The following is a 24,395-nucleotide window of genomic DNA, read 5'->3' as shown; positions in this document are numbered from 1 at the left end:
AGACTGACGGCTGTCAGGGACTTTAGTTTCTCATGTATTTTAGAATTTCCTCCTATTGAGACATAATAACTGTGTTTCCACTGAGCAAATATTTGCGCAAATTGGAATTACAAAAATATATTCACTTAGTGGGAACATGTTAATTAAAGAAATATATATATCTTTTTATTTTTGATACGTTTCTGTGCTAGGATGCGGTGGCTTTTCGGCCATATTGAATTTTGTGGATTTTGCAAAACTGCAATGGAAACACTTTGTCTTTTGAGAGGAAGACAACAAGAAGTGGCTGGAGGACGATGCTGCTGCATGTTTTTCAATGACGCATCACTTGAACAAAGTTATTCACATGCGACTTTAATTGCTTCTTCTTTTAAACACGTCAGTTGCTAAATTGTGTTTATTTTCTTTGACGTTAGCGACAGAGTTTTACGCACATCGGTAAATGGAAACGCAGCCACTGACTCACCGGTGAACACAAATCGGGGAACTTAAGTTTTGTTCTTTTAAAAAATAAAAACCAATTGTTTGGAAACGTGAATTTGGAAAGCAGGGAAAATACTTTCTCGTGTGTTGCTGTTTATTAAAGATTCCCTCTCGCTCCTGCTTCCACTTCCTGCATCTCTACACCCAAGTAATCCCGTTTCTCCGAATTGTGTTTTCAAACAGGACAGATCAAGATCACTTATCGGCTTAAAGTCTGTCGGTGTCTCATGTAATACGATAAATATTAACATGCCTTCAGTCACTGACAGGGTGGGACTAAACGTTCGTCAGCCCAGGTGACTCTTTCAAATCTTCGAATAGCTGATGGATATCAGAACGGAAAAGAAAACTGCTGTACATCCAGATGTAGTTTACAAGGACATACCAGCAGTTCCTGGGACATGACATCTCCTTCATTAGTGCATGGCAGTGTTCCTCCTACAGAGCAGTAAATGTCAGGAATGCGCGTCCCAGAATGCCACTTTCAGGATGTCGGTTTGCTCAACCGCCAGCGCCGCCGCGGCAGCTGGTGGCGGTTAAAAGCGTCCCGCTGTAAAAGCAAGTAGCTCGCGATGCGATGCTGTAGCTGCGGAGTTCCGCATGTCGCGTTCACATCTGGAACCGAATCGCACACGGAGGCCGCGGCGTGAATTTATGATGGTTTCATTCTCGTTTTCAGGCGAGGAAGCAGAAACCTCGAAGACTCAGAGAGAAATGAAAACGTTGTCCTTTTATCAGGGGGGAAAAAAACATCAAGTTCAGAAGTTTATTTGACGGTTGAAAAAAAAAATGCAACAAATCCTTCCATATTGTTGGAAAGATTGATCAGATTGTGGTTTTGAGTTTACTCGGTAATTTGAGCTATTAAGAGGTAACCTTATAAATATTAAATTACCCAATATTTTTCAACATCTCCATAAAAAAAGGAACATAAGAGAAGGGGGAAAAAATGCACTTGAATCCATTTAACAAATCTGTATTTAGGAATTTGTACATCAGCTTAGGTAAGGATCAACAACAGAAACTTATATAACAAATATACCTTTTATCACAATTTCCTAAAGTAAGATTTCAATACATGGAAAGATAACAGTCTGTGACTGAGTCCTGTCTGGACAGACGCATGTTGTCTTCAGTTGGAAATAAGGAACAGTTACCAAGGCGCGAGGAACAGAATCGAAGGTTTTACAGCATTTCGGCAGTTTGTGGAGTTAAGGACGACCCACCATCACTTCCTCATCCACACTCCAACTACTTTTCCCTTCTTTCATTTGCCCTTACCTCCCTTTTAAACTCCAGTGAGGACATTTTGAGCTGGTACACTGTGGTGGTAAAAACGTCTCTCTTCTTTGTTTGTCTTCAGCTTCACTTTGAACTCCGATGAAACAAGCTGTCGCTCGGTGTTTGAGATGTCCCCGTGTTGGTTTGAGTCATTGTGAAAGCTGACATGAAGTCTAATTTACAAGTATATGTATGTTGGAGTAATCTTTAAGAGTCAACAACCATAAACTAAATGGAATGAATGGAAGCCAGTCCTTGTTTGGAAAAAGTCAACATTATCACAGCACCAGCAGTTCTAGTGTAAAATCATCCAATGAACTAAAGAGTTTGACCCCCCCAAAAAATCACTTTTATGGAGAAATGACCTAGGACATTGTTTTAGGAAGGTGGTCATATTTGACTTTTTTTTTTTTAGAAACCCCATCCGTTTTTTTCTCTAATAGACCAAAAACATGCAGGTTAGGCTTATAGGTGACCTTAGTTAGTCTTACCTTGTGCTTTGAACAACAACGAATGCCCTTAAACTTACATTCTGATGTGTCTCATTGATCGGGGACGTCTCAACACTCACTGACAAAAATCTTGAGCACTTGGAAGGACTGGTCTGAGTCTGACACAATTTTCAAGAGAGATTAAGGTCTCCCACAAACTCGGGGATACAGTGCGTACCCTGTGAGCCGTGCAGACTACGCTTTTGCTATTCTTCTCACATGAAATGAATTGCATGACTTGTGTCACACCAAATATATGGGCTGTCCTCAAGGCCAAAAGGGGTGCTGAACCCAGACATAATGGGCTTGATGCATCAGAGGGGATGTCGTTTCCTCTCTATTCATTTCCTAAGGAACCTGCGCGATAAGGCAGGCACTTGCTCTCCTTCAGCCAAGCGACCAACGAAATCCGTGCGTGTTAAATTTCAAGCTCATACACGTAGAAGAGCAAATGCAGGCTAGCATCGCGACACGAGGAAGTTGGGAAAATGTTGGCGCCGCTGATGCTGCTATCATGTCCCGTGTGTCAGGTTCACCCCAAATGATGGAAAGCTGTTGCGTTATGTGTGGTTCGTCGCTAACCACGTGTCGAGCCCATTAGGCCGTTGCTGTATCCATACAGCAAACCCTCTCATCCATTTGGTCCAAGATCCTAGGTATTGTAATACTCCTCTACAGGATCCAATTCAATGTATTTCCGGACCTTCATCTGGGCGTTCACGCTCGGTTGTCAATGAGCATGTTCTCCATAATAATGATCCTTTTAGATAGCAGTAGTAGTGGAAAGTTCAGCTTTGTTTAAATATTGGTTATAGAGCTAATCACCTGGTCGTAAAACGAGCCTACTTCAACATAACATCGGACAATTAGCTTTAACATTACTCCATGGACAAACAGTACGGTAGGTTTCTCACGAATACTGAGTACAGCAGAACGTTTCACAGACTTTACAAAACTTAATAGAAATTGTTCAGAAAACGTCTGCTCTGTCGCAGCTTGTAGAATACCTAATCATAAAGCTTAGCAATAAAAACACTCTTGCAACGGCTCCAAAAGGCCTCATGGACTGAACGCTGACGAGCGTCGCTGCCGTTCCGAAAAGCTTTCCCTTCACAATAGCTGCGGTATCTCTAGCGCTTACAGCTAAACTACGGCTTAGATTTCAGTTCCACTTTAACATACAACAACTATATTGTGTCATGTTATTCTTCTCAAAACCACTGCTGTAAAAATGTTAGTTTATGGTTTGCTAGAGAACTCTTACTAAAAGCAACAGATGAACAGTGCCTTGCTAGTCTTTAAATGCCTTATGCTGTTCTACACTTGACATGTTAGAACCACCAACGTCAGAGTGCTTTAATGTGGTTTTATATGATAGACCAACACAGCGTAAGGTCATTTATGAAGTGAAAGAAATATAATATTTAAGTATAAAAAGAAAAATCACCCTCTAGATGTTGAGACACACCTTACAAGCCTTGCAGATAGATGGTTCTTTGGATAGTTTGTTGGAGACAAACTATCTATTGTTTGAGGGGGTCATCTTCAGCGGTCATTGGGGCAGAAGATGGAGTACCCCTCAGATCAGTCTGGTCATTGCTTTCCAAAGCAATTCCACTCAATTCTCATCTCCCTTCAGTGTTTCTCCGATTGAGCTCGAATTATACAGATGAATTTCACTCGGGCCAATCAGCGAACAGAAGGACTTATGGACAAAGTTGATTTTAGAACTAGAGTCTGGTTCTATAGGGCTGAAGCTTGGCAAATGAGGAAGTGGCAGCGGAGGAAGTGAACGACGCATCGAGCAATTAAAGTCGGAGCGAGACGAATGTTTAAGACATTTTATTGCTGGCAAAGATGTCTTGGCATTACTCCCCACGGAGTTGTTTACAGCGCACACAATTTCCGGTAAGCTTGATCAAGCTAGAGCATTACATATATGTCACAGCCAAATGATAGCGACTGGGTAAAATGAGATCCAGTTGCTTAAAAGTCCACTCCTCCAGTAAAGCGATTGTTTCCCAACAGTCGAGAGCCCAGACTCTCTGGACAAAGCGAAGTCCAGAACTAGGGGCTGGCTTTTACAAGGCGAGTTCCCAGTACATCTCAGCGCAACACAAATGCACAGAACAAGGGAACCATGGATGCCCACACTCATACCTAAGGACAATTTAGATAAACCGATTAACTGAAGAGTTATGTTTCTGGACTGTGTGAGGAAGTAGGAGTACCCGGAGAGAATCTATGCTTGAACTGCGAGAGCATGCAAACTCGATGCAGAAAAACGTCTTCTTGCTCCAAGGAAACACAACAATGTGTCCTTTTCTTTCTTCCACTTCACGATCATGAACTGCTTTGTGTTGTTCTATCACATAAGATCCTAATAGACATTCAAATTTGTGGATGCGATGTAACAAAATGTGAAAAAAAACTTGAGGGGTGCGAATTCTTGGAAGAACCTGTGTAGCGTCTCTGAAGAATCGAAGACTTTGAAGTTCACCAACGCAACATAAAGTCATCGGTCAGAACCCTGACCCCAGGAGAACTCCACTGCTTCATTATAAAGGAATGTGGATGTAGTTTTTCTTTAATTTAGCATAAACACAGTGAGTATAGTTCAGCTCTGTCTCATTCACAGGTGGCCATGCATTATTGTCATGGTGAGTACAGCAAAAGTTCCTTATGGCTCAGAAGAGATTTTCAGCCTCACAGATCATGGAGTTCTGATACTACAGCTTGGAAGGAGGTGAACGGCACCACAGTGTGCCATATTGGCATTTTCCCATTCCATCGGTACCTAGAGCGGGGCGGAAAGAACCAACCAGCAGCCGTCATCACCGGTCACGATCGGTTGGGTAAACCGCTTTTAAAGTTATTTCTAATTTATAAAGAGAATTAAAAACAGTCCAGAAAATGTGGAATGTCGTGAGAGCTACAAAATCTGTAAACAAAAATACACAAAGTAGGAAAATCACAGATCAGACAGCCCTAAAGTTTAAGCCACGATGTTCGTCAGTCTGTTGGTGGGTTAGTGTTTCCTATCGAAGCAGTCCGTCAGTTTGCAGTTCTTCCAGGGTCCTGATCACTTATTCGACCTAATATAGTAATTATTGCTTCTCTACGCTATGAAGCTCATGTGCCTCACTAAATAGTTTGTACGGAAAAAAATGACAACACTTTGTCAGGTGAACAGTCGTGCGAGTCGGAACAGCACACTCACACAGCCGTTCGTTCAGGGCTGACCGTTAAAGATCCACACAATGAGGCCAGCAAGGACCAGTTTATACTTCTGCAGGAGACCTGTGATGACTTCACCACCGTACTACCGTGTCACACACACCAGGACACAAACGATACAGGTAACACACAGGAAAAGGGCCGAGTTCGTTGGCTTACAGGCCCCGTTTAAGCTTAATCCACCTCGCCCTGATCGGGACGGAACGCGTCACACCGCCGTGTGCTTTGAGTTTGCGTTTTCTTTCCTGGGCAACGAAGACATCTTGTCGCTGAACTGACTGAAGCTGGCGGCCCTGCACCTCGCCCTCGGCCCCCCTCCGTCTCCGGCCGTGGGGCCCGAGGGCAGGGTGCTGTATTTGCCCAGAACGGGGAAGGCCTGGCCTGCAGTGGGCGACTGGCTGTTGGGCTTGACAAAGAGGCTCTGGATGAGCTGGAATTTCTCCTTCTCCTCCTGCAGAAACAGATCCACCAGGAGCTTCTTTTCCCGTTTGAGCTGCTCCACGATGGTCTTGGGGACGTCTGGGATCACCCAGGCAACCATGAGGCTGAGGAACATCACCAAGTTCTGGGAGGGAGAGGGAAGCATGGGTTAACATACAGTTGAAATGAGGTATTTACATAAACTGAACCTTTTTTCCTCATTAGCTGTGTTTCCATTGTAAATGTGTGCAAGACCTTGTCAATATTCCGCTAGTGTCGAAAGACCACAATTTGCAATTGTTGTGTCACTGTTACATAAGAAACACACTTAAAATCAAAGCTGAATAAGTTTGTTCGCATGACAAGAACTGAAAAGCTGGCCGCGGCCTCATTCTCCAACCACTTCCTGTCGTTGTCTTCTTCGTGGTTTCTGCCAGCAGTAACGTCCGGTTGTTGATCATGTGACTCGTTTGATGCAAAAACAGTGTTTCCATTTCAGTTTTGCAAAGTAATCCAATTTCTATAGAGAACCCACCTCATCCTTGTGTCGAAACCTTTTAGTGAAAAATGTGAGTTCTCTTTAAAGGAAACATTGGCATGCTGGGTACGGTCGCTCTGTTTCATTCTTAGAAGTTTTCTCTTATGGAAATTGTGTGATTTGGAATCAACAGCGGCCTTTTTATAAAACCCAGAATTGATGAAAGGATCTACAATTTCCATAGTAATTTCGCACACAGACAGTTGTTTACGGTAGGTAAGCTAATGGTGCACATCATGCTAACCGCTAACATAAGACACTAAAGACAGTTTTATTCAACTCAATTCAATTAAAAAATACTTCATTGATCCTGAGGGAAAATTAAATGTTGTTGCATCTCAAATTAATTCAAAATTCTTCAGAGTTATTATAGATCCGTAGACATATTTACACCCTGGTGACTTGGCTCTCATACACACAGTGTGACGTCACCTCTGCAGATGGAAAGCCAGAAAAACAATGAGTCTTAAAGTGAAATTGGGACTGTATCTCCATCTTAAAGTCCTGTAATAGTTTGGCAGAAAAAAACTAAGCAGCCAAATGTGTGCGAAAAGCATTCTAGAGTAATAATTCCACAACATTTAGCCTAACATTTGGTCGCCACATGTTTGCGTACCAGACAACAAAAGCTGTTTACTGTCTGTCCGAGATCATTTAGTGCATAAGAGCACATTGTGAGCACATTAGCTATGCGTGTTCTCTGAATTATTGCTGCGTGAATGGCAGGCATTAGGGGAACACAACAAACCCATACCTGGAACAAAATGACAAAGGCCAGTCTTGCAGACAGGACGGACCAGTACTGCTTGGAGAACTGGTACGCATCAGAAGACCAGGGGGGCTCCCTGTAGTCCTTGTACCTAAAACAAGAAACACAAACAAGTCGTACTGGTACCTTTGTGTTTTTAAAACCCAGAGGGAAAGTAAAGTAGTAAATAAAATGAATAGAGCAGGAAACCCCAAACAGGCCACCGTCCTGTAAGACGTCTGGGCTCTAAACGCAGCCAACTTCATTTGCATTCTTCTCTTTCGTTTTCCTTGTTGTAAAATCATCTTCACGGTGCAGGCGAAAATAAACAGTAGACGACCTGAAACGCATGCCGAGAAAGAGCCAACGCGCTCAGAGTGAAGAAGGGGGGAAAAAAGGGTGGAAAGGAAAAGAAGACGTCTGAGGCCGACAGAGAGAGAGAAGAAAGAAATTCAAAGTAAAATGCTGCTTATCCACTTTAAGAAGATAAGAATAGTCAAAACTTTAAATCTAGAGATAGTAATCTCTTTAAATCTCTAGTAATCTCTAGATTACTAATCTAGAGATAGTAATCTAGAGATTACTATCTCTAGATTTCTCAATGGAATGCTTTCACTTTGAACACAAACATCTATGAGTTTTATGTCACTTATCCAAACACTTATCATGAAGTATTTACATTTCATGCAATGAAAAATGATTAAACAGGAACAAAAGACAAAACAGAGTAGTCAAGTGAAAACTGTATTTATAGCTCCAACAGGCTGTTCCTCAGCTGACCAAAGGTTTAAGCTCCAGTCGGTTCATCTCTGCTGACACAGCAGTTCAATGAAGAGAACTTTATCAATGGCAAAGTGAAATTTAACGTTGTAACTTCAACTAGGTGAACTTATTCAAGCTACACGATAACTGGAGTGTAGTCGGTCGGTCGGTTAGACTCAGGAGAGGAAATCTGAGGGACAAATACAGACTGGGCGGAAACAGAAAACCTGTTAGTTAGCACAGGTAAGCTAACACAGGACTGCTAAAACCACATGCTGCAAGCTAGCACGTTACATCTGAAAACAGACATATTTGTGAAAAAAAATAAGCCTGTTATTGGATCAGATTGGACTAGGACAGCTATAAACTAAAGGTAACGTCCTGAACACCTTCAGGACATTTGGAGCCAACGCCAAAGCTAGAGGTCTTTGAAATCTGAAATGCCGACTCATCTACTGCAAAAACACTAAATCTTACCAAGTATTCCTTTGGTCTAGTTTCTAGTGCAAATATCTTCGGAAACTTCTTTCTTTTTTATTAATATTCAGGAATTATTGACTTAAAACAAGCTCCTATATCTTCCTAAAAACTTATGTCTAAGTTAGTTTTGTTGCATTTCAAGTGCACTAAGATATTTGTAGCAGAAACTCGACACGAATGCTTGGTAAGATTTTGTGTTTTTGCAATGTACCAATATTTTAATAGGAGCAGCACCAAATCAGTCCCTCAGCATGATGCTACCACCACCATGCTAGATAGTTGGTACAGCATTCTTGGCTTTTACCTCAAACTGCTTGAACTAGTGACCTTAGAATTAGCAGCGTTTTAGAAACAGGCACCAATAACGTTCACTAACTGATGCAAACATATAATTCTATGTGTTGTCTTGATTTTCTCATTGTTTTGAGAGTCGCTTATTAAAATATTTAGGTAAATGTATGTATGTGGTTAACCCTGTTTGCTTAATTTTGAGCCTTTGTGATTGTCAAAACCCCCCCAATAAATTCCAACTTGTGCAGCCAGTTCTTGTTTTTTTTTTTTTAATCGCCGCACTGTTATGTTTACACATTAAAACTGTCCAAATAAGTCGAACCAGTAATAAATCAATGTGCATAACTGACCTGAAATATGTACAAGAGCTTTCGTTAGTGAAGACGAGGGTAAAAACAATCGCAATCATAAAAACATTAAGAAAGTAAGTTTATGTATGTATGAATGGGGAAGTAGAAACAAAACGTCTAGACTGTGTTTTAACAAATATGTCTAAAAGTATCTGTCCTTCCCCGTGAGATGTGGAATAAAAGAACCATAAGAGAATCTTTGAGCAACGAATCGTCTTGGAGTAATCAATACACAGAGGTTTCAGTGGTTATGAAACAAAGGCTGGCATTGTAAACACATTGCTTTCTACAGAGCAAACCGTTCAGCCAGCATTAAGTTAAATTACTGCATTTGGGATACAAAGAGAGGCAACAAAGGAAGCAGTTAAGACCAAGAAAATCAATCACAGAGAACAAATCCAAACTGTCTCAAAATCAGCCAAAAATCACTTGGAAGGATAAAAATGAAAAGCATGAAAATGCAACAGTTGATATATTGTTTGTTTACAGATAGTCAGCCAAGAGAAACAGTGAAAAATAGAATTAGAGTATTATGTGTGATTAATCCTTTTTAGACATTTTTTTCTCTGAATAGACGTGGATTTAAGTGTAGCACGTGGTGTGTGTCTGTGTAATGATGGAGGGGTGTGGCCTAAAGGCCCCAACATACTCGGGCGCACTTCAGTCCACGTGGACTCGAAGCGGACGTCCGCCGGACATTGTCCGCGCAAGAATAGATTTTTATGACCGCGTACTCGGTGTCGCACACTAAACCACCCGGTGGAAACAGTGTTCACATCGAACTGGTTTTCATGTGACACCAGGCTGATAAGGTTGAGAATAGGGGTTATATGAGTTCATGTTGTTTCAAAGTTGACATCAACATGATAACAGTCAATACAAAGTGATAGACACGTCAGCGAAAATGCTTAACAGCAACAGGCTTTATATATTCACGCGAATATTGACATGGTGAATTATGCAGAATTATAAGAACAATTGAGTGAAATAAAGGAATTTGCACGAGAGAATTTTAGGTAATCAGTATGCTCGAGTATGAAGACCTAACCATCCACGGACAGTAGGCCTGAGTATGTGGGGGCTTTAAGGAGGTCAACACTCTATATTAAGGTGTGTGTAATTATTAGGCAGCTTCTTTTCTTCAGGCAAAACGAGCCAAAAGAAAGATTTAGTTGAGACTTAAGAGTCAAAAACGATCAAAAGTTTCTCTTCGGGATGTAGAACTCTTTAAATCGCTGAGTTAATTTTGGAAACTTATCGAGAGAAAAAAAAAGACACAAACAAACTGCCAAGGATTTGAGAAGAATCAAGTGTGAAGCTACCAGAAGCCATTAACATTCTAGTTCTGTCATATTCCAGAGCTGCCAACTACCTGGAATACAAGATGTTCACAGCTCAGAGACATGACCAAGGTAAGAAGGGCTGAAACCCAACCACCACCGAACAAGACAAAAAGTATCTATAGACAAATTTAATGTCTTTTTTTTATGATTTATTGGATGATACAATGAAAGTGACTCCTGACGGACCAGAAGAAGCAACTAAAGCCGCTTCACTATTGTCAAGGTGGTTAACATCTGATTCAGTCCTAACCAAGTTGGGTGTGTCTCCACTGGCAATGTGTCCGTTACCATGAGGACGTGAATATGGGCGGGGATGTGGGCGGGACCATGAGAGAGCAGGACCATTGGTTGGTGGCATTTTACGTGTACCCTTGGTCGACCAATTTGACGCTGGATGCATTCTTCCGCCATAATTGTTAACAAGGTCTGGATCTCGAGGTTTGACCATGGAGTTATCGATTTTCAGCGCGTCATCTTGCCAACTACTGCAGGCTCGTTGTGGAGTCCACACGCCAATCAGTGAACGCAGTCTGCACCAATCACGCAAAAGTCTTGCGCGCGTCTCCAAGACTTTTATCACGTCTTGGAGAGGTTCCTAAAAACGTAGAAGCGCCACTCAATGTACGGAAATGTAGATGAATCTGACTGGGACTGACGGAGGAAGAGCCAGTTAGAGCCACATCTGTGGAGAAGGGCTTTAGATGTACACACACTTGTTTACTACGAGACTGATTCATCACCGGCCTGTTGCGACCTGGCCGCAATGGACTGTTTCATACTCTCACGCTGTTCTTCTCAATAAACTTGTATAATCTATTTTTGTAACTCACTGTTTTACACTGGCATTAGCACAGGATTTGAATTAAATGTTAAAATATAAAATTATGTTTCCAATCATTTTTATTGCTACTCATGTTTCCTGTCAAGCCAAGTCAGGAAAAAAAAAGGACTACTTTCCCTTTTAAGGATTAATGACTGTCAAACATTTCAGCTTACATCACAGAGCTCCTGCATTTCTTCTGTCATCCATCAATCACGTTTCTCAAATGTATTAAATCAAGAGCGTATTCTCTCCAAAACAAACCCCCCAAAAAAGGTTGTGCGGCCCGACATGAAGCGGCATCAGGTTTAGACAAAGTCGCTCACGACGCAAACAATTAAAAGACTCTTTAGGCGAGAGTCGGCTGTGGTGACAGGAACACAGGAAGCGGCTGACCTCACCAGTTAACCACGTCACATTAATGTGAGCGCTCGGATCATGGTGCAGCGTAGAGCGTCGCTCACATGTACACACCCTGCCATGCAAAAATTCCTCTGAAGATAAAACACTCTGAGTGAGGAGTCTCACTGAGGCCGACATGAAGGGGACGCAGCTAACAGAGAGGAGGATGAACACTAAGCGTGTGTGTGAGAGTGTGTGTGTGTGTGTCGTAGCAGGGTCTTATGATGGCTGACTCCTTCTCCTTATACAGTCATAAATGAGGAATGTTTCTTGAGAGACTGAGCTCCTCTCCCCTCTTTTTCTCCTTTAATCTATTCATCTTTCACTGGACAATATTTTACAGTGTTTTACTCGAAGGTCGGCTTCTAATGTGACCTGGACTTCACTTCCTGTCGTTCTCCTAGCATTTCAAGCTAAACTGTCTCAACTGAATTAAAGAGGAAATGCATATGTTTCTGTTAGGAAAAAAATGATAGGACTATCTGTGTGTTTTTCGCAATCACAGAGGTTTTCCACAGCAACTGGGGCATCTCACTCCGTATTGTTTCATAAGACGAATCAGTGAGACGTTGGGTTTTGTAGTTATCTCTTTTGAACATGCTTGTTTAAAAGTTGTTTATTTTTTTATAAAGACAGCTAACTCAAAAGGAGTGGTGGGCACCGCTAACTAAAAAGCTAGTTATGCTAATCCTGACGCGCTAATCATAAATATTAGCTCCGCTAACAGTAAAGAAATACACCAACACGGCATTTGGTGTGTGCTAAAGCTAACGCGCTAACTTCAATTTAAATTCCATCTGCCCTAAAAGACTACAATCAATTTAAGTTTGACGTAATTTACAAGTTCTAAAATGTCCTTAGATGTTGTATTTATGTCTATACTTTGTTCTCTGGTGCCTGTGTTTCATTTTGGACCTGTATGGGTTTTTTTTGCTTGAAATTCAATTGGAGGAACGAATGTGAATGTGAACAAATTGCCTCACTGAGGAATTCTTGAGGAGTCAAAAAGTATCTATAGACAGATTTGATGTCTTATTTTTATGATTTATTGGCTGATACAATGAAAGTGACCAGAAGAAGCAACTAAAGCCCCTTCTCTATTGCCAAGAGAAGGGGCTTTAGTCCTCAACACGCCTCAACACAGATGTTGACCTTTATTCAACTAAAAGTTCACAAAAAAACGCCAGTGCTATTAGCGTTTTAGCCTATTAGCGGAAGTGTCCCCGCTACCTGTGGAATGTAATGTCATTTCACAAACTACAGTGATGTGAAGAATTAGGACGCCCCACAACAGCTTAAAATATGCATCATCTGTTATATTATTTCAATCTTTCTATCTGAGATTTTTGATTTGAACATTGCATTGCTAAGATCTGCAGCTCGGTTGTTGGAGTTCATCTCTTAGCTAAGTATTCAATCTGTTTTCATTGTAATGAATATTGTAAAAAAGAACAAAATGTGTGTCTGCTTTATGTTATTTTACAGTTCTCTCTTAGTATATGAGGTGACATACAAATTACAGAAACATTTCTTAGAATGTAAAGAATTATTCATAAGATAAAGAAAATTACAGACAATCCTGACCATCCTTTGTATGAAATTGTCATACAATAACAAGTGTCTTCAGTCAGAGGCCTCTTCAGAGCTGCTGTAGTACAGACTTCAATAGCAGATCCTTCCTGCCCACAGCCATCAGCGTCTGTAACAACTCTTTCAAGATAATTGTATAATAAGAGTAACAACATTTACTTTCCCTCTGGGATTAATAAAGTACTTTTTTGATTTGAACTGAATTGAAATGTGATTATGGGTTTTTATAATTCATGGATTAAAGGTCAAATGTGTGAATCTCATGTGTGTGTGCGGGTGTGTGTGTTCATGAGTTACTGCTTCCAACATCGTGCCTCCTGGGATCCCAGAATATATTTACAGACAAACAAGGGTCAAAGCATTCCCATCCCAGAAACACACACACACACACACACCCTATCAGAATGCCTGGCTTCTGTCAGGGCTGATTCCGTCTCCTGATGGATGAGCATGGAGTTTTCATTTGGTATGACAGATCTGCCATCCGCTCTCATGTCTTATTTAGAGATTTTCCAAGCAAAAAAAGAAAAGAGCAGAATTAGGACAGGAGAAAAAAACACAGGTAATGCTCCATACTGTTTTATGGTCCCATAGTTTTTAAGATCATTTTTTTCATGGCTCTAGTGCCATAGTTACGTAGATGGAGGAAAGAAAGATAATCCCGAGCTATTTAGTAATGCTGGGAACGGTCTACATTAATTGACCAGTTTCATTTTATTCAAGTCGGTTTCTGTGACCAGTGGTGGTTTTTAATGTGGGCCATAAGGGCAGTCGCCCAGGATAGCAGAAAGGGGAGGGACAACCAACAACTAGAAAATAAAATATTTGCTAAGACCTGTATGGATTATTGTCGCCTTCCTAAAGTAACAGACTAAGTCATTTTTGCCAAAAGTGATTTTGGAGGGGAAAAAAATCACCACCTATTTACTTTCAAAAGATATTTTAGGCAAAAAAAAAAAAAAGTTGGTTACTTGCTTCCCACAAATTATTATTATTATTTGATAATAGCATTTTAATCAGTTTGGGGGCCTCATGAAAACTTGGTTGTTGTTTTTTTTTGTTTATTTAGCAAATTTTCAAACTCAGACATTTACAAATGTTTCTTCTTGGAAAAAAAACAACCCATTTCTTTCTTGAAAAAAAAAAACATTTTTTTTACATTAACCTAAAAGCTTATGAGTTTTGTTCTAGCAATTTTCCACTTTTCAAACTCAGACGTTTCTAAGTTTTTCTTAGAAAATTTGAGAGATTCTTTTGACAGAAATGCACTCCTCTTGTTTTTCTAACTACAATACGCTGTCGTAGTTTCTGGTGCTTCTTCTGCTTCGTTTGTGTCACCTTACTTGATGCCCCATGGCGCCCATACTGAGATGCAGGTTTTGAGGCCTTGTTAATGTAACCCTAGTTCTCTAGTGATGATCTTCAACAATATCGTGCTTCCTCTCTCATCTCAGCAGTGATTTGTAAAACATAAATGTAACTCTAAGTGAACACCAGGTTCAAATTGAAGGAAGTTGCATGTGAGTTTGCAGATTAATTCCAAAAGCCTTCTTACAAGTGTTTTTGTGGATAATGAAAAAGGCAGACATCCATTTTCTGCCAGTCTCAGATAATGCAAATCAGCAACAACAACAACAAAGCATGTGGTTTTAAAAAGAGGAAAACGGGTTACGTGAACCCTTAACATCTGACTGCTGGGGTTTTTGGATGTGAAAAAGGGTAAATAACTCACGTCAAAATGTCACATACGCGGAAATAATTTAGCAAGTCGAGCAAAATCCAAAATCTGCGGTATGATGCCTACTGGATTCCCTCTTATTAGTTCTGCGGTAATAATTTTCTGAGCAGAGCTTATCTCTGCAGCTCATGAGATGAAGAGTAAATATTTTTGCCTGATGCACAAAGAACAGATGTCCAATAATAAACCTCCCAATAATCCTTCACAGAGCTGCTTGGCCCTCGGTTGACTTCAGGGCGATAAGAACATAAACACAGGCAGCCTGATGTCAGAGCAGCGAACTTTACACAATGATTTATAGACGTCGACGAAGCCAGAAGAAGAAACTTCAGGAAGGACTTTGTATTGTGTCTGTCACCCTGTATCTGCTGGAGAAGCTTTTGTTGAAAACAGGAAGCAGTTCATAAGTTGCTATACAGCTCTATCTCAGTTGCTTGCCAAAAACACACGGTCATTTGCAAAAATTTTCTAATAGGACCCACCATGCTTTAAACCAGTGGTCCCCAACCCGTGGGCCGTGGACCGGTACCGGTCCGTGAACCAATTGGTACCGGGCTGCGCAAGAAGTAATTAAATATTTCCGTTTTATGTATTATTTGAGTCTGGAGAATCTTTTATTTTGAAAATCCTTTAGCCGGATTCTCTCGGTTACGTCTTGCGCCAACATTGAGCCACAAGCAGCAAAATGAGTAAGAAACAGATCAGATGTATTTGGAAAGTTTCTTTGTGAAGGGAAAAGGCCCAGAGAAGAGACAGGAGGATGGATTTATCCCGGCAGGTGATTCCCACATTCCAAGCTCTGCATGACATGGTGACCGGCTTTTAATGAGGCAATGAAGCTTCAAACTGCTTCTCCACTAGAGAACAAGCACCCAGTGCATAAGCAACACTTCCGGTGTCATTGTCTCTCATCACTCCCAAATGAAACCGTCTCGTTGCAGAGAAACAAGCTCAGGGCTCCCATTGGTCGTTATCATGAGTTAGAATTTTCACGAAAGTAAAATGTTAATTTTTGTGGCCCATCTGTATCATATTTTGAGGGGATATGTAAATGTTACCATAGCGACCAGAGTCAGAGAGCGTTAGGGCAGCGGTCGAGACGAGGTGAGAGGAGTAGAGCTTGTGAGTTTTAGGTCTGGTTCACACGGCAGGATTTAAGGATTGTCGGCCGATTTTCCAAACCTCAGTGACCACAGAGCCGATAAAAGTCCAACAGCTTCGATCGGTTCGTGTGTCCAGCCACACGGCAGGAGCAACACACCACACGAACCGGTTCCACTCACGAACATCCCGATTCCTGAAGACAATCCAGTAAAAGCCCCCAATATACCATAGGCAAATTTAGAGTAAACAAACACGGATGACGATGTAGAAGCAGCAGTGATAGTTTGTGGCTCATTTTAAGCAAAAAAAGATGTAATAAAAAGAAAAGGCGTTTGATAAAAGACGGCGGGAGCAGCCGCTCTATTTGCTGCACTATGATTTGGAGGAGAGTTATGTTTTTTCGTAGTTAACATTTTAACTGACTAAACATAACCACTTGAATATGTCTGACTTTGAATCGGGCAAATTCAACACACCACCAAAAAAACACACCACACACTGCAGGACACTGTAAGATTGTTGTATAGGGAAAATCGGGGCAACAAAAAAAAAAAAGGCTTTAGCGGGAACACCAACATGCAGAAGCATTTTCTGACGGTATCCTCCCCCTCCACCCTGGGCTGCAGCGAAATTGTCAAGTCTTGACCAGTCCGCGGTAATAAAATGGTTGGGGACCACTGCTTTAAACTATTTGTGTAGCAGTATTTTTGATACTTGACAAAACAAAACAAAAAAAAGGGCAAAAATGCCTGTTTGTAATCCACCAAACAGAGAAATGTATTCTTTCGTTCGAGGCAGTGGGAAGCAGAACAACGTTCTTTCTGGTCAGGATGTTTCGCACTTTATGAGAACTCCAGTATAAAACTCTTGGGAAGCCTTCAAACGTCCTACTTCATAAATCCCAGAAGATCTGTCAGACACGACGCGCGAGCGAAAACAGAAATGTATGTCTCAAGTAACAAGCTGAAAGAACTCCTAAACACAGCTACAAGACCAAAACGATGTGTTTCTGTTTTGTGTTGGTTTTTACAGCATCTGAATGCTGTAAAATCATCGCAAAAATACTGAGGCTTGCTAACTGTTAGCCACTAGTGACATTAACTCTTAAGAGATGTCTTTTCTAGACATTTTGCGCACTTTGGGTCTTTATTTTCTTGGTTGGGTCTACTGTTTTCAGTGGTTCTGAGATGTAGTTTTTAAGCTTAGCCTCTAATACTAGCAAAGTTTCCATGTAATATTAGAACAGAAGGTGGAAGAATATTAAAATCCTTAGCTTCTTGTAAATGGAGAAGATGGGCGATGCTATCTCGGTATGCTATTGCTAAGCTAGCTCACTTGAAGATACTTGAGTACAAACTGAGCACAAAACCTTCTAAAACACAAACCACAGGGCAAGTGTTTGTTACGATTGTAAATTAGCTCAAAGACAGAGTGTTGATAGATGAGCTTAACTAAGTCTGTACCGTACACAGACGCACTAACAGTTTGTCAGTAATTTAGAAAGTAGCTCTAAGCTAATCAGGATGAACGTCACCTACAGATTCATTACCACCAACTAAAACTTGTAGTGAAGAATTACAAGTACAGAGCTCTCTTTAAGCTGAGCACACACAAACACACACGGAGCGGTTAATTGGGTCTAAAATGTACACGTGCACATTTGTAATCTATTTTAACTAACTCAAATTAAGTAACTGGCTGTTTGAGTGACGCCCACGGCTTATGGAGCACACCATGCTTAGCTCCGTGATTCAGATGACGACTTTAAGTATTCTTTTTCCAAGAAGACCTACTTCTAGTTAGGCTTCTCGTATTCCCCATTATTCACATTTCTACTCCTTTATTCTTACAACATTTTTCCCTATCTTTTGTGGGAGTGCTGCAAAGGACAGTATAATTGTGAAGTTAAAGGAAAAATGATAAACAGTTCTCAAGGTTATTTAGAAAAACCTTCGGCACTGAATTCAAGCCACAAGAAGCTTCTTTCTACTTTGTGCCAACCGTCACGTAAAAATCACCTAAAATGTCACGTGAAATCCCAGAATAATACAAAACGTTGGAGCTCAGACGACAACATTACTGAAGAGATGTGCGGTCCACTGATGCGGAAATGATTATTTAGTCTGTCATACTGCTGCTTTTAAATCTGATTAAAAATTGAAACGGTTCTGTCACACCGGCTATCTTTTTAAAACCACCCTCCTCTGCTCTCTGCCACGCCGGTATCTTTCCATCGTACTTAATCTCTTCCTCGTTATAACAGAAGACTAGTTTCTTTGCCTTCTTATCTGATCATTTCATCAATGCTGTCAGCCCCCTCGCCCTTCCTTTCTACGCAGCTTGACACTACCATGCATCCATTCATTCGCCTGTCCTGTGACATATATTCATCCATACAACCACAATCACAACATCAACGTGGGACGACAAAAGGGATATAAAAAGACATTAACTCCATGGAGTTTTTGACATCAAGAGCTGGATGACTGGCTCTTGAACCAAGAAACAGCTGCTGTACACAGAGATGAACATGTTGGACACAAAAAAACCCTTCTTGGGACATTTGCTACCAATTTCACGCCTAATAACCGTTACAGGCGTAAAGCGTCTCGTCATACTTTTGGCGTGACGCATCACGGCGCTCCAGCACAAAGATGGTATTCTTGCTTCGTCGACTTATGTAACTGCAGGTCGGCCTTGGCTGTCTGTGGCCGCTATCATCCGTGACCTTTCCCACTACAGTGCTTTATTTTAACATTCTAAAGGAGATTCTTGCCATTGGCACCAGCAAAAATGTGTGGAATATACAATGGTGGACTGTATTTGGCAGTTATTGACATTATTGAATTCAAAAAGCTGTACTGTTGGCAGTAAGGTGTTTTCAACCTTAAACCTTTTCTGTTTCATATGTAGAAGGTGCTTGTTACATCTGCAGTTGATGTAAAGTTGTCGGTAGCTGAAAAGAAAACCGAGGAATCAGTGGAAAGTTGCTAGAAGTCACGTTTTAAGTCGAAGAAGAAACTATGGTGAAAACCCCCCAATAAACCCGGTGTGTATTTTCCGCAAAAGGGTCTAGACCATATTTAGACTCTAGCTGCCAAGGCTAAACTCCATGTTTGTTGGAACTACCTGTGGTGCTGGCCAGGAATTGTGCGCAAGAGATTCGATTGGCAGCAGACTGCATTCCTTGATTGGCTCATGGATTTACGTGATTGGATGATCTAAGGCGGCACTTATAGCTCGTTGCAACTGGACGGAGCAACTCGCAACGAACAATTATAGCGAGAGACTTTTCAGAAACTGGCCGCCCAAAGTTACAGACGCAAAATGACATCTTCAAGAGTCTCGACCACAGATCCTGTGTGCTCAAGTTCCCACATTCCCGCCCAAGTTCCTATAAGTATTCACACCCACATAGTGAGGGATACGCTGCCAGTGGAGAGGCACCCAACGTGGCTGGAACTGAACCATAAATGAGACTTAACAATGGAGAGTGGGCTTCAGCAAATTAAATTAGTAGACATTCCGGTTGAGTTTTAGAAGTTCAGGTTCCAACACTTACAGGATTATAACTGTAGCTTTAGAAATAGTGAAGTACAGCTTCTATATAAAACACAATACACATCACATTCCAAAAATATGCCGTTGTTATTTTCTCCCAAGCAGCTCACACAGGCAGCATCGGGTCTGTGGCCAACTCTAAGACTATTGAGAAAAGTTATGGTGGTTAAAAAAACAAAACAAAAGTGTCATAATCTTGTTTTTAGGGAATTGCACATTCTAATTTCCTGGAGTTCTGTTACCACAGACATTTTTAAGTCATTTTGATAACATTTCCATCCCCCACCTGTTGCTGCGCACTGCTTGTCGGCTGCCTGAATGAAGGGTTGACGTTGTTCCCTCACTTTTAGGAAACATCAATAAAACTCAAACTGATATGAGCTAAAGGAGGACAAACCACTTTCATTAAAGTGACACCAATTTAAAACTCCAGTAAACAAACTACAAAGACTACAAAGTCATGTAAGCAGTGGTTTGCATCTAGCTGGCAGAGAAGCTAACAATGCTAATTAATAGCAGATTGTTGTACTTATTTTATGTTCCAAAGAGCAGAATTGCAAATAAATAAATAAAAAGTATATTTAATGCAATAAACATTTGAAAACTAAATAAATGCATGTTTATTTTTATTGATTGCATCTGTAACTCAAAATTAAAGTACAATGAATATGTGCTTTAGATAATATTTGAATTCCAGTTAAACCAGCTAGACAACTCAGCATCTGCACAAAGCTGTTCTGGACTGCAGATTATGACGATTGCCCTTTAAATACACCAGAATACACATAAATTTGCGAGATTTTCCTTGCTTTTAGTATCACTTTTAGGTTTTCTTCACAGAATGACTTGGAGGTTCCTTGTGACACGTAACTGTCTCTCTGAATAAAGTCGCTTCCAAATACTAAGAAAAGGTTCCTCCCTCGACCGAAACAAGATAATTACATTTTCAACATGTCATCACATTCATTCATCCATCGTCTACTCCTCATTATTTTAGAATGGCTAATAATCATGTTATGAACTGACCTATTTCTAATATTTATTTTTGTTGAAGGTACAATACAAGTAAAGATCTTTGTCATACATGTAAAGAGTGTTTTGTTCCTGAACGGCAAACATTGTAACGACTGGGAGTATTTGATAAGACACAAGAGGCCTGAGTGGGATTCGTACCGGCAGACAGTGATGTCTCCTTGGTCCGAGCTGTGTGGCGCGGTGCCAGGCTTGAAATTGGAAACGTTGAAGAAGGAGAGCGTGTGGTCGATGAATCCATGCATGGTGCCCGTCTGGCTGTACATGTACTGGTAGACGAGCCGAGGGACGAAGTCTGACGTGAAGGAGATCACAAAGGCCTAACCAGAGAAAAAAACTCAGTCAGACTATTTCATTTTTTATGGGATTATTCCTTTAAAATCTTAAATCAATCTTGAAGTTGGCACCGGCACCCTAGTGGACCCAAACATACCAAACTACCTGTAGTGATTCCTTTGCTAGTAGCTTCATTTTGACAAAATTTGTATGAAAAAAAATATAATGGAGGATGGAGGTTCTTCGTTTTGTCTGGATTGAATTTGATCTGTGGCTGGTTTTGTGCGTCAGTCATGGAAAAGGTCGAGAACTTTTAAAGTTACGATACGGACAAAGCTATCCACAACAGAGCCAATGTGAAAGTATGATAGAGACTAAAACACGTTGGTGTCCAGAAGATGTCCAAAAAGTCTTCCAGTTGAAAACGTTGACTAGACATGATCTTATCTAGACCAGCTGGGTTTCCATAACAGATCTGTGCAAAATGTTGTCAATATTCTGCTAATGTAAAAAAAAAAAAAAACTCACTTTTGCAATGGCTGTGTTTCTGTTAAAAAAGAAACGCAATTAAAAATCACACATGAATAAGCTTCTTCACGTGACAAGTCATTAAAAAACATGCCGTGTCGTCATCCTCTAGCCACTTCTGGTCGTCTTCTTTACGTTTTGCACCAGTGGCGACATTCGGTTGTTGATCACATGACTCCTGCGATGCAGTTTTGCCAAATAAACCAAAAGAAATCCACCTCATCCTAACGAAAAACTTTTTATTGGAAAAATTAGAGGGGCTTTTTTTTTTTCAAAGTTGTCGTGTTTCTATTAAATTTATTTTCGATGTCAAATCACGCAATTTTATGGTTAATGGAAGCGCAGCCACTGTCTTGTTTGAACTGGGCCACTTCAAGTCAAGGCCAGTCAACTTCTTGATGGTGGGCAGTTTCTCTTTGCCAGTCCAAAAGAGGTGTTCTTGTGGCTCTCTTTAATTTAAGCAATGCTCAAAGCAATAGGAAACTTAAGACACTTATTGAAGATTTATGAAGGAGAATAGTACATTTACACAACCTGGAAAAGTCTTCTGCACAAATTAGCTGCCGACAATAAAAAAGGAAACGGGCTCCAAAACTAAAACCTTCACACTTAAATGAAATTTGCTGAAGCCTAAATGGACTTTGAATGTAGACGGATGACCTGCGTTCCCTTTCCACTGCATTCCATCTCCTTGTTTTTACAGCGCTACGAAGGAGTGCAGTCCTTCCGTCCATCTCTCCACCTTATTCAAACTCCTGTCCTTTGATTTGGAACCCTTCAGAAATCTCTTCAGTATTAAAGTAAACAGAAAAGGATTTGGTTGGTTGGACAATCCCCAGCCCAAAGCTGACCTCAGCAGTTTTACATTTCTGAACGCTTCAGCAGGAGAGCATCGTATATTAAATGGTGACTAGCTGACTCACACTTTCAGAAGTTAGCTATTGTATGGTCCCACTTGTGAATTCCAAGGCAAATGCATTTTACTCCAATCTGAGCTCAATATTTGGCCACAAAGTTGGTTTTTTGATGTTTTTATAATCCGTAAAAATCACCATCAACTAACAAATCCAAAGTCCTTTTATTAGTGGACTTTGGATTTGGTTCTTCAGGATATTTTACGTTTCGATCATTAAGCTTCTTAATATCATCATCTTTTTTTATTAAAAAGGGGGGGGGAGACTCATTGGCTGAAGAAGCGATGACTAAGAATATTTACCAGCAGGTCATGTGGGAAAACAGAGAGATTCCTCCCAAGTTCTTATTATTTAATTACATCGCATAATTGTGTTTGAAAATAATTTGTTTAACCTGGAGACTGGACGAACTGGGAAGGAATGCGAGCTGAATGCTAATAGCATTAAGCTAAAGTATGATTATGTGATAGAGATGTTGCTTCCAGAGCTTTAATAAACTAACTGTTAATAAAAATACTGCAGTTATGTTCATACTTACATTTATTATTACTGACAGTTTGCCCATTCCGCTCAAAATGTTGTACCATATGCCTGGAGAAGAGAGAGAGAGAAGCAGCAGAAGAAGAACAGTGACGTTAGCTTTACAGCAGCGTGATCATCGTTTAGAGTATTTTCATTCAGGTGAAATCATTTCTAAGTTGTTTGCGAGAATGTTCTTGGTTTCTCTGAGTGTGTGTCTGCTAAACTTTGAGAGATATTTCTGCTAAAGTGGGGTTGTGTGAAGTATTAATGAGTAGTAAGTAGGTCAGCCGCGCTCGGAGGAGGCTCTCACGCGCAGGCGGAGGTTTAGTCTCGGTTACGTGGAACTGGGCCAAATGTTAGAGATGTTATGAAAATGTTGAAATAATGCAAACTAAAACCGATATGAAAAACTGACGCAACGAAAAACTCACGAGGTTCATTTTGCTTACAAGCCAAAACATTTCTCTCTTTGGAGGCTACAAAGAGTGTGTGTGAACAGTAGCTTTCAAGTATCGCCACAGACTGGAATTGGATTTAGGACTGGCCTTTGACTAGGATGTTCTATGACAAAAATATAGTTTAAGCTGAATTATTCCCATCAGATTGTCAGTTCCCGAAACTGACGGTCTGATGGGAGTTTATGCTTGACTCCAACTTTTTTTTCTTACACATTGGTACCAGTCTGTTGGTAAGTTGGATGAGCTTACCGATGTCTTTAGCCCGTGCAGTGACTGGCCTGCGTAACTCTGTGACGAACTTCCTGGCATCCAGCCTGATCTCAATGACGTTGTTCAACAGGGCAAAGAGCGGGGCCAGGGGGAACGACGCCACGAACAGAGACACAAAACCAAACTGGATAACTGTGGAGAGACGCAGAACAAAACAAAACAATAATTATTTGCTTCTGTTAAAACAGTTTAAAACTAATTCACTGTGTTATGGGAAAGACAGTTGTAGATCCATGAAACTTTTATTCCACTGGAGAAAACACGCAAAGAAAGAATTTAAAATGAAAACACTGAAACAAGATGGGAGGATTCATTTTCTAAAACATGCTGCTTCGTCATATTTTTCATAAGTCCAACATTATGGATTTTCTGCAGTCTATGGTCCTGAAATTCTTTTAAGCTGTCCTTAGAAACACTGAAATAGCTCTTTAGAGATTAGCACCAAATTAGAATTATGAATTTCATTCAGATACAATTCACACACACACACACACACACCTACACACACACACACCCCTCATGAACATGTTTAGGATGCCACTCATCGTCATATTCAATAAATCAGAATGTGTCCTGAAGAGGCTCATAACCTTTTGAGAAATTGACAACATTTAAGCAGGTATTAAAAATATTTTTTTATTTAAAAAAAATATATAATCATTTTTGTATTCAAAATATTACTTTCATTAGTCTGAAGTAACGTTTCAACTTTAAATGAATTCTGATTTTTAAATTATAATAATTAGCAGGCATAAA

General features: G+C 40.5%; 1 protein-coding gene across 3 annotated transcripts in view; it reads right to left on the bottom strand.

Moving 5' to 3' along the window:
• Positions 1 to 1,427: 1,427 nt before the first annotated feature.
• Positions 1,428 to 24,395, bottom strand: part of LOC102228840 (anoctamin-1) — a 69,028-nt gene continuing 46,060 nt past the window's right edge. For all 3 annotated transcript variants that reach the window (XM_023349895.1, XM_023349897.1, XM_023349896.1), the window contains 5 exons: positions 23,619 to 23,771; positions 22,928 to 22,980; positions 20,813 to 20,991; positions 7,205 to 7,310; positions 1,428 to 6,057 (listed from right to left, as the gene is read on the bottom strand). In XM_023349895.1, coding sequence (XP_023205663.1) covers positions 5,701 to 6,057; positions 7,205 to 7,310; positions 20,813 to 20,991; positions 22,928 to 22,980; positions 23,619 to 23,771 — 848 coding nt within the window. In that variant the 3' untranslated portion in view covers positions 1,428 to 5,700. The remainder of the gene's footprint in view (positions 6,058 to 7,204; positions 7,311 to 20,812; positions 20,992 to 22,927; positions 22,981 to 23,618; positions 23,772 to 24,395) is intronic.

The sequence above is a fragment of the Xiphophorus maculatus genome, chromosome 17, assembly GCF_002775205.1.
Source record: "Xiphophorus maculatus strain JP 163 A chromosome 17, X_maculatus-5.0-male, whole genome shotgun sequence".
Lineage (NCBI taxonomy): Eukaryota > Metazoa > Chordata > Actinopteri > Cyprinodontiformes > Poeciliidae > Xiphophorus > Xiphophorus maculatus.
This window is presented reverse-complemented; position numbering and strand designations above follow the sequence as displayed.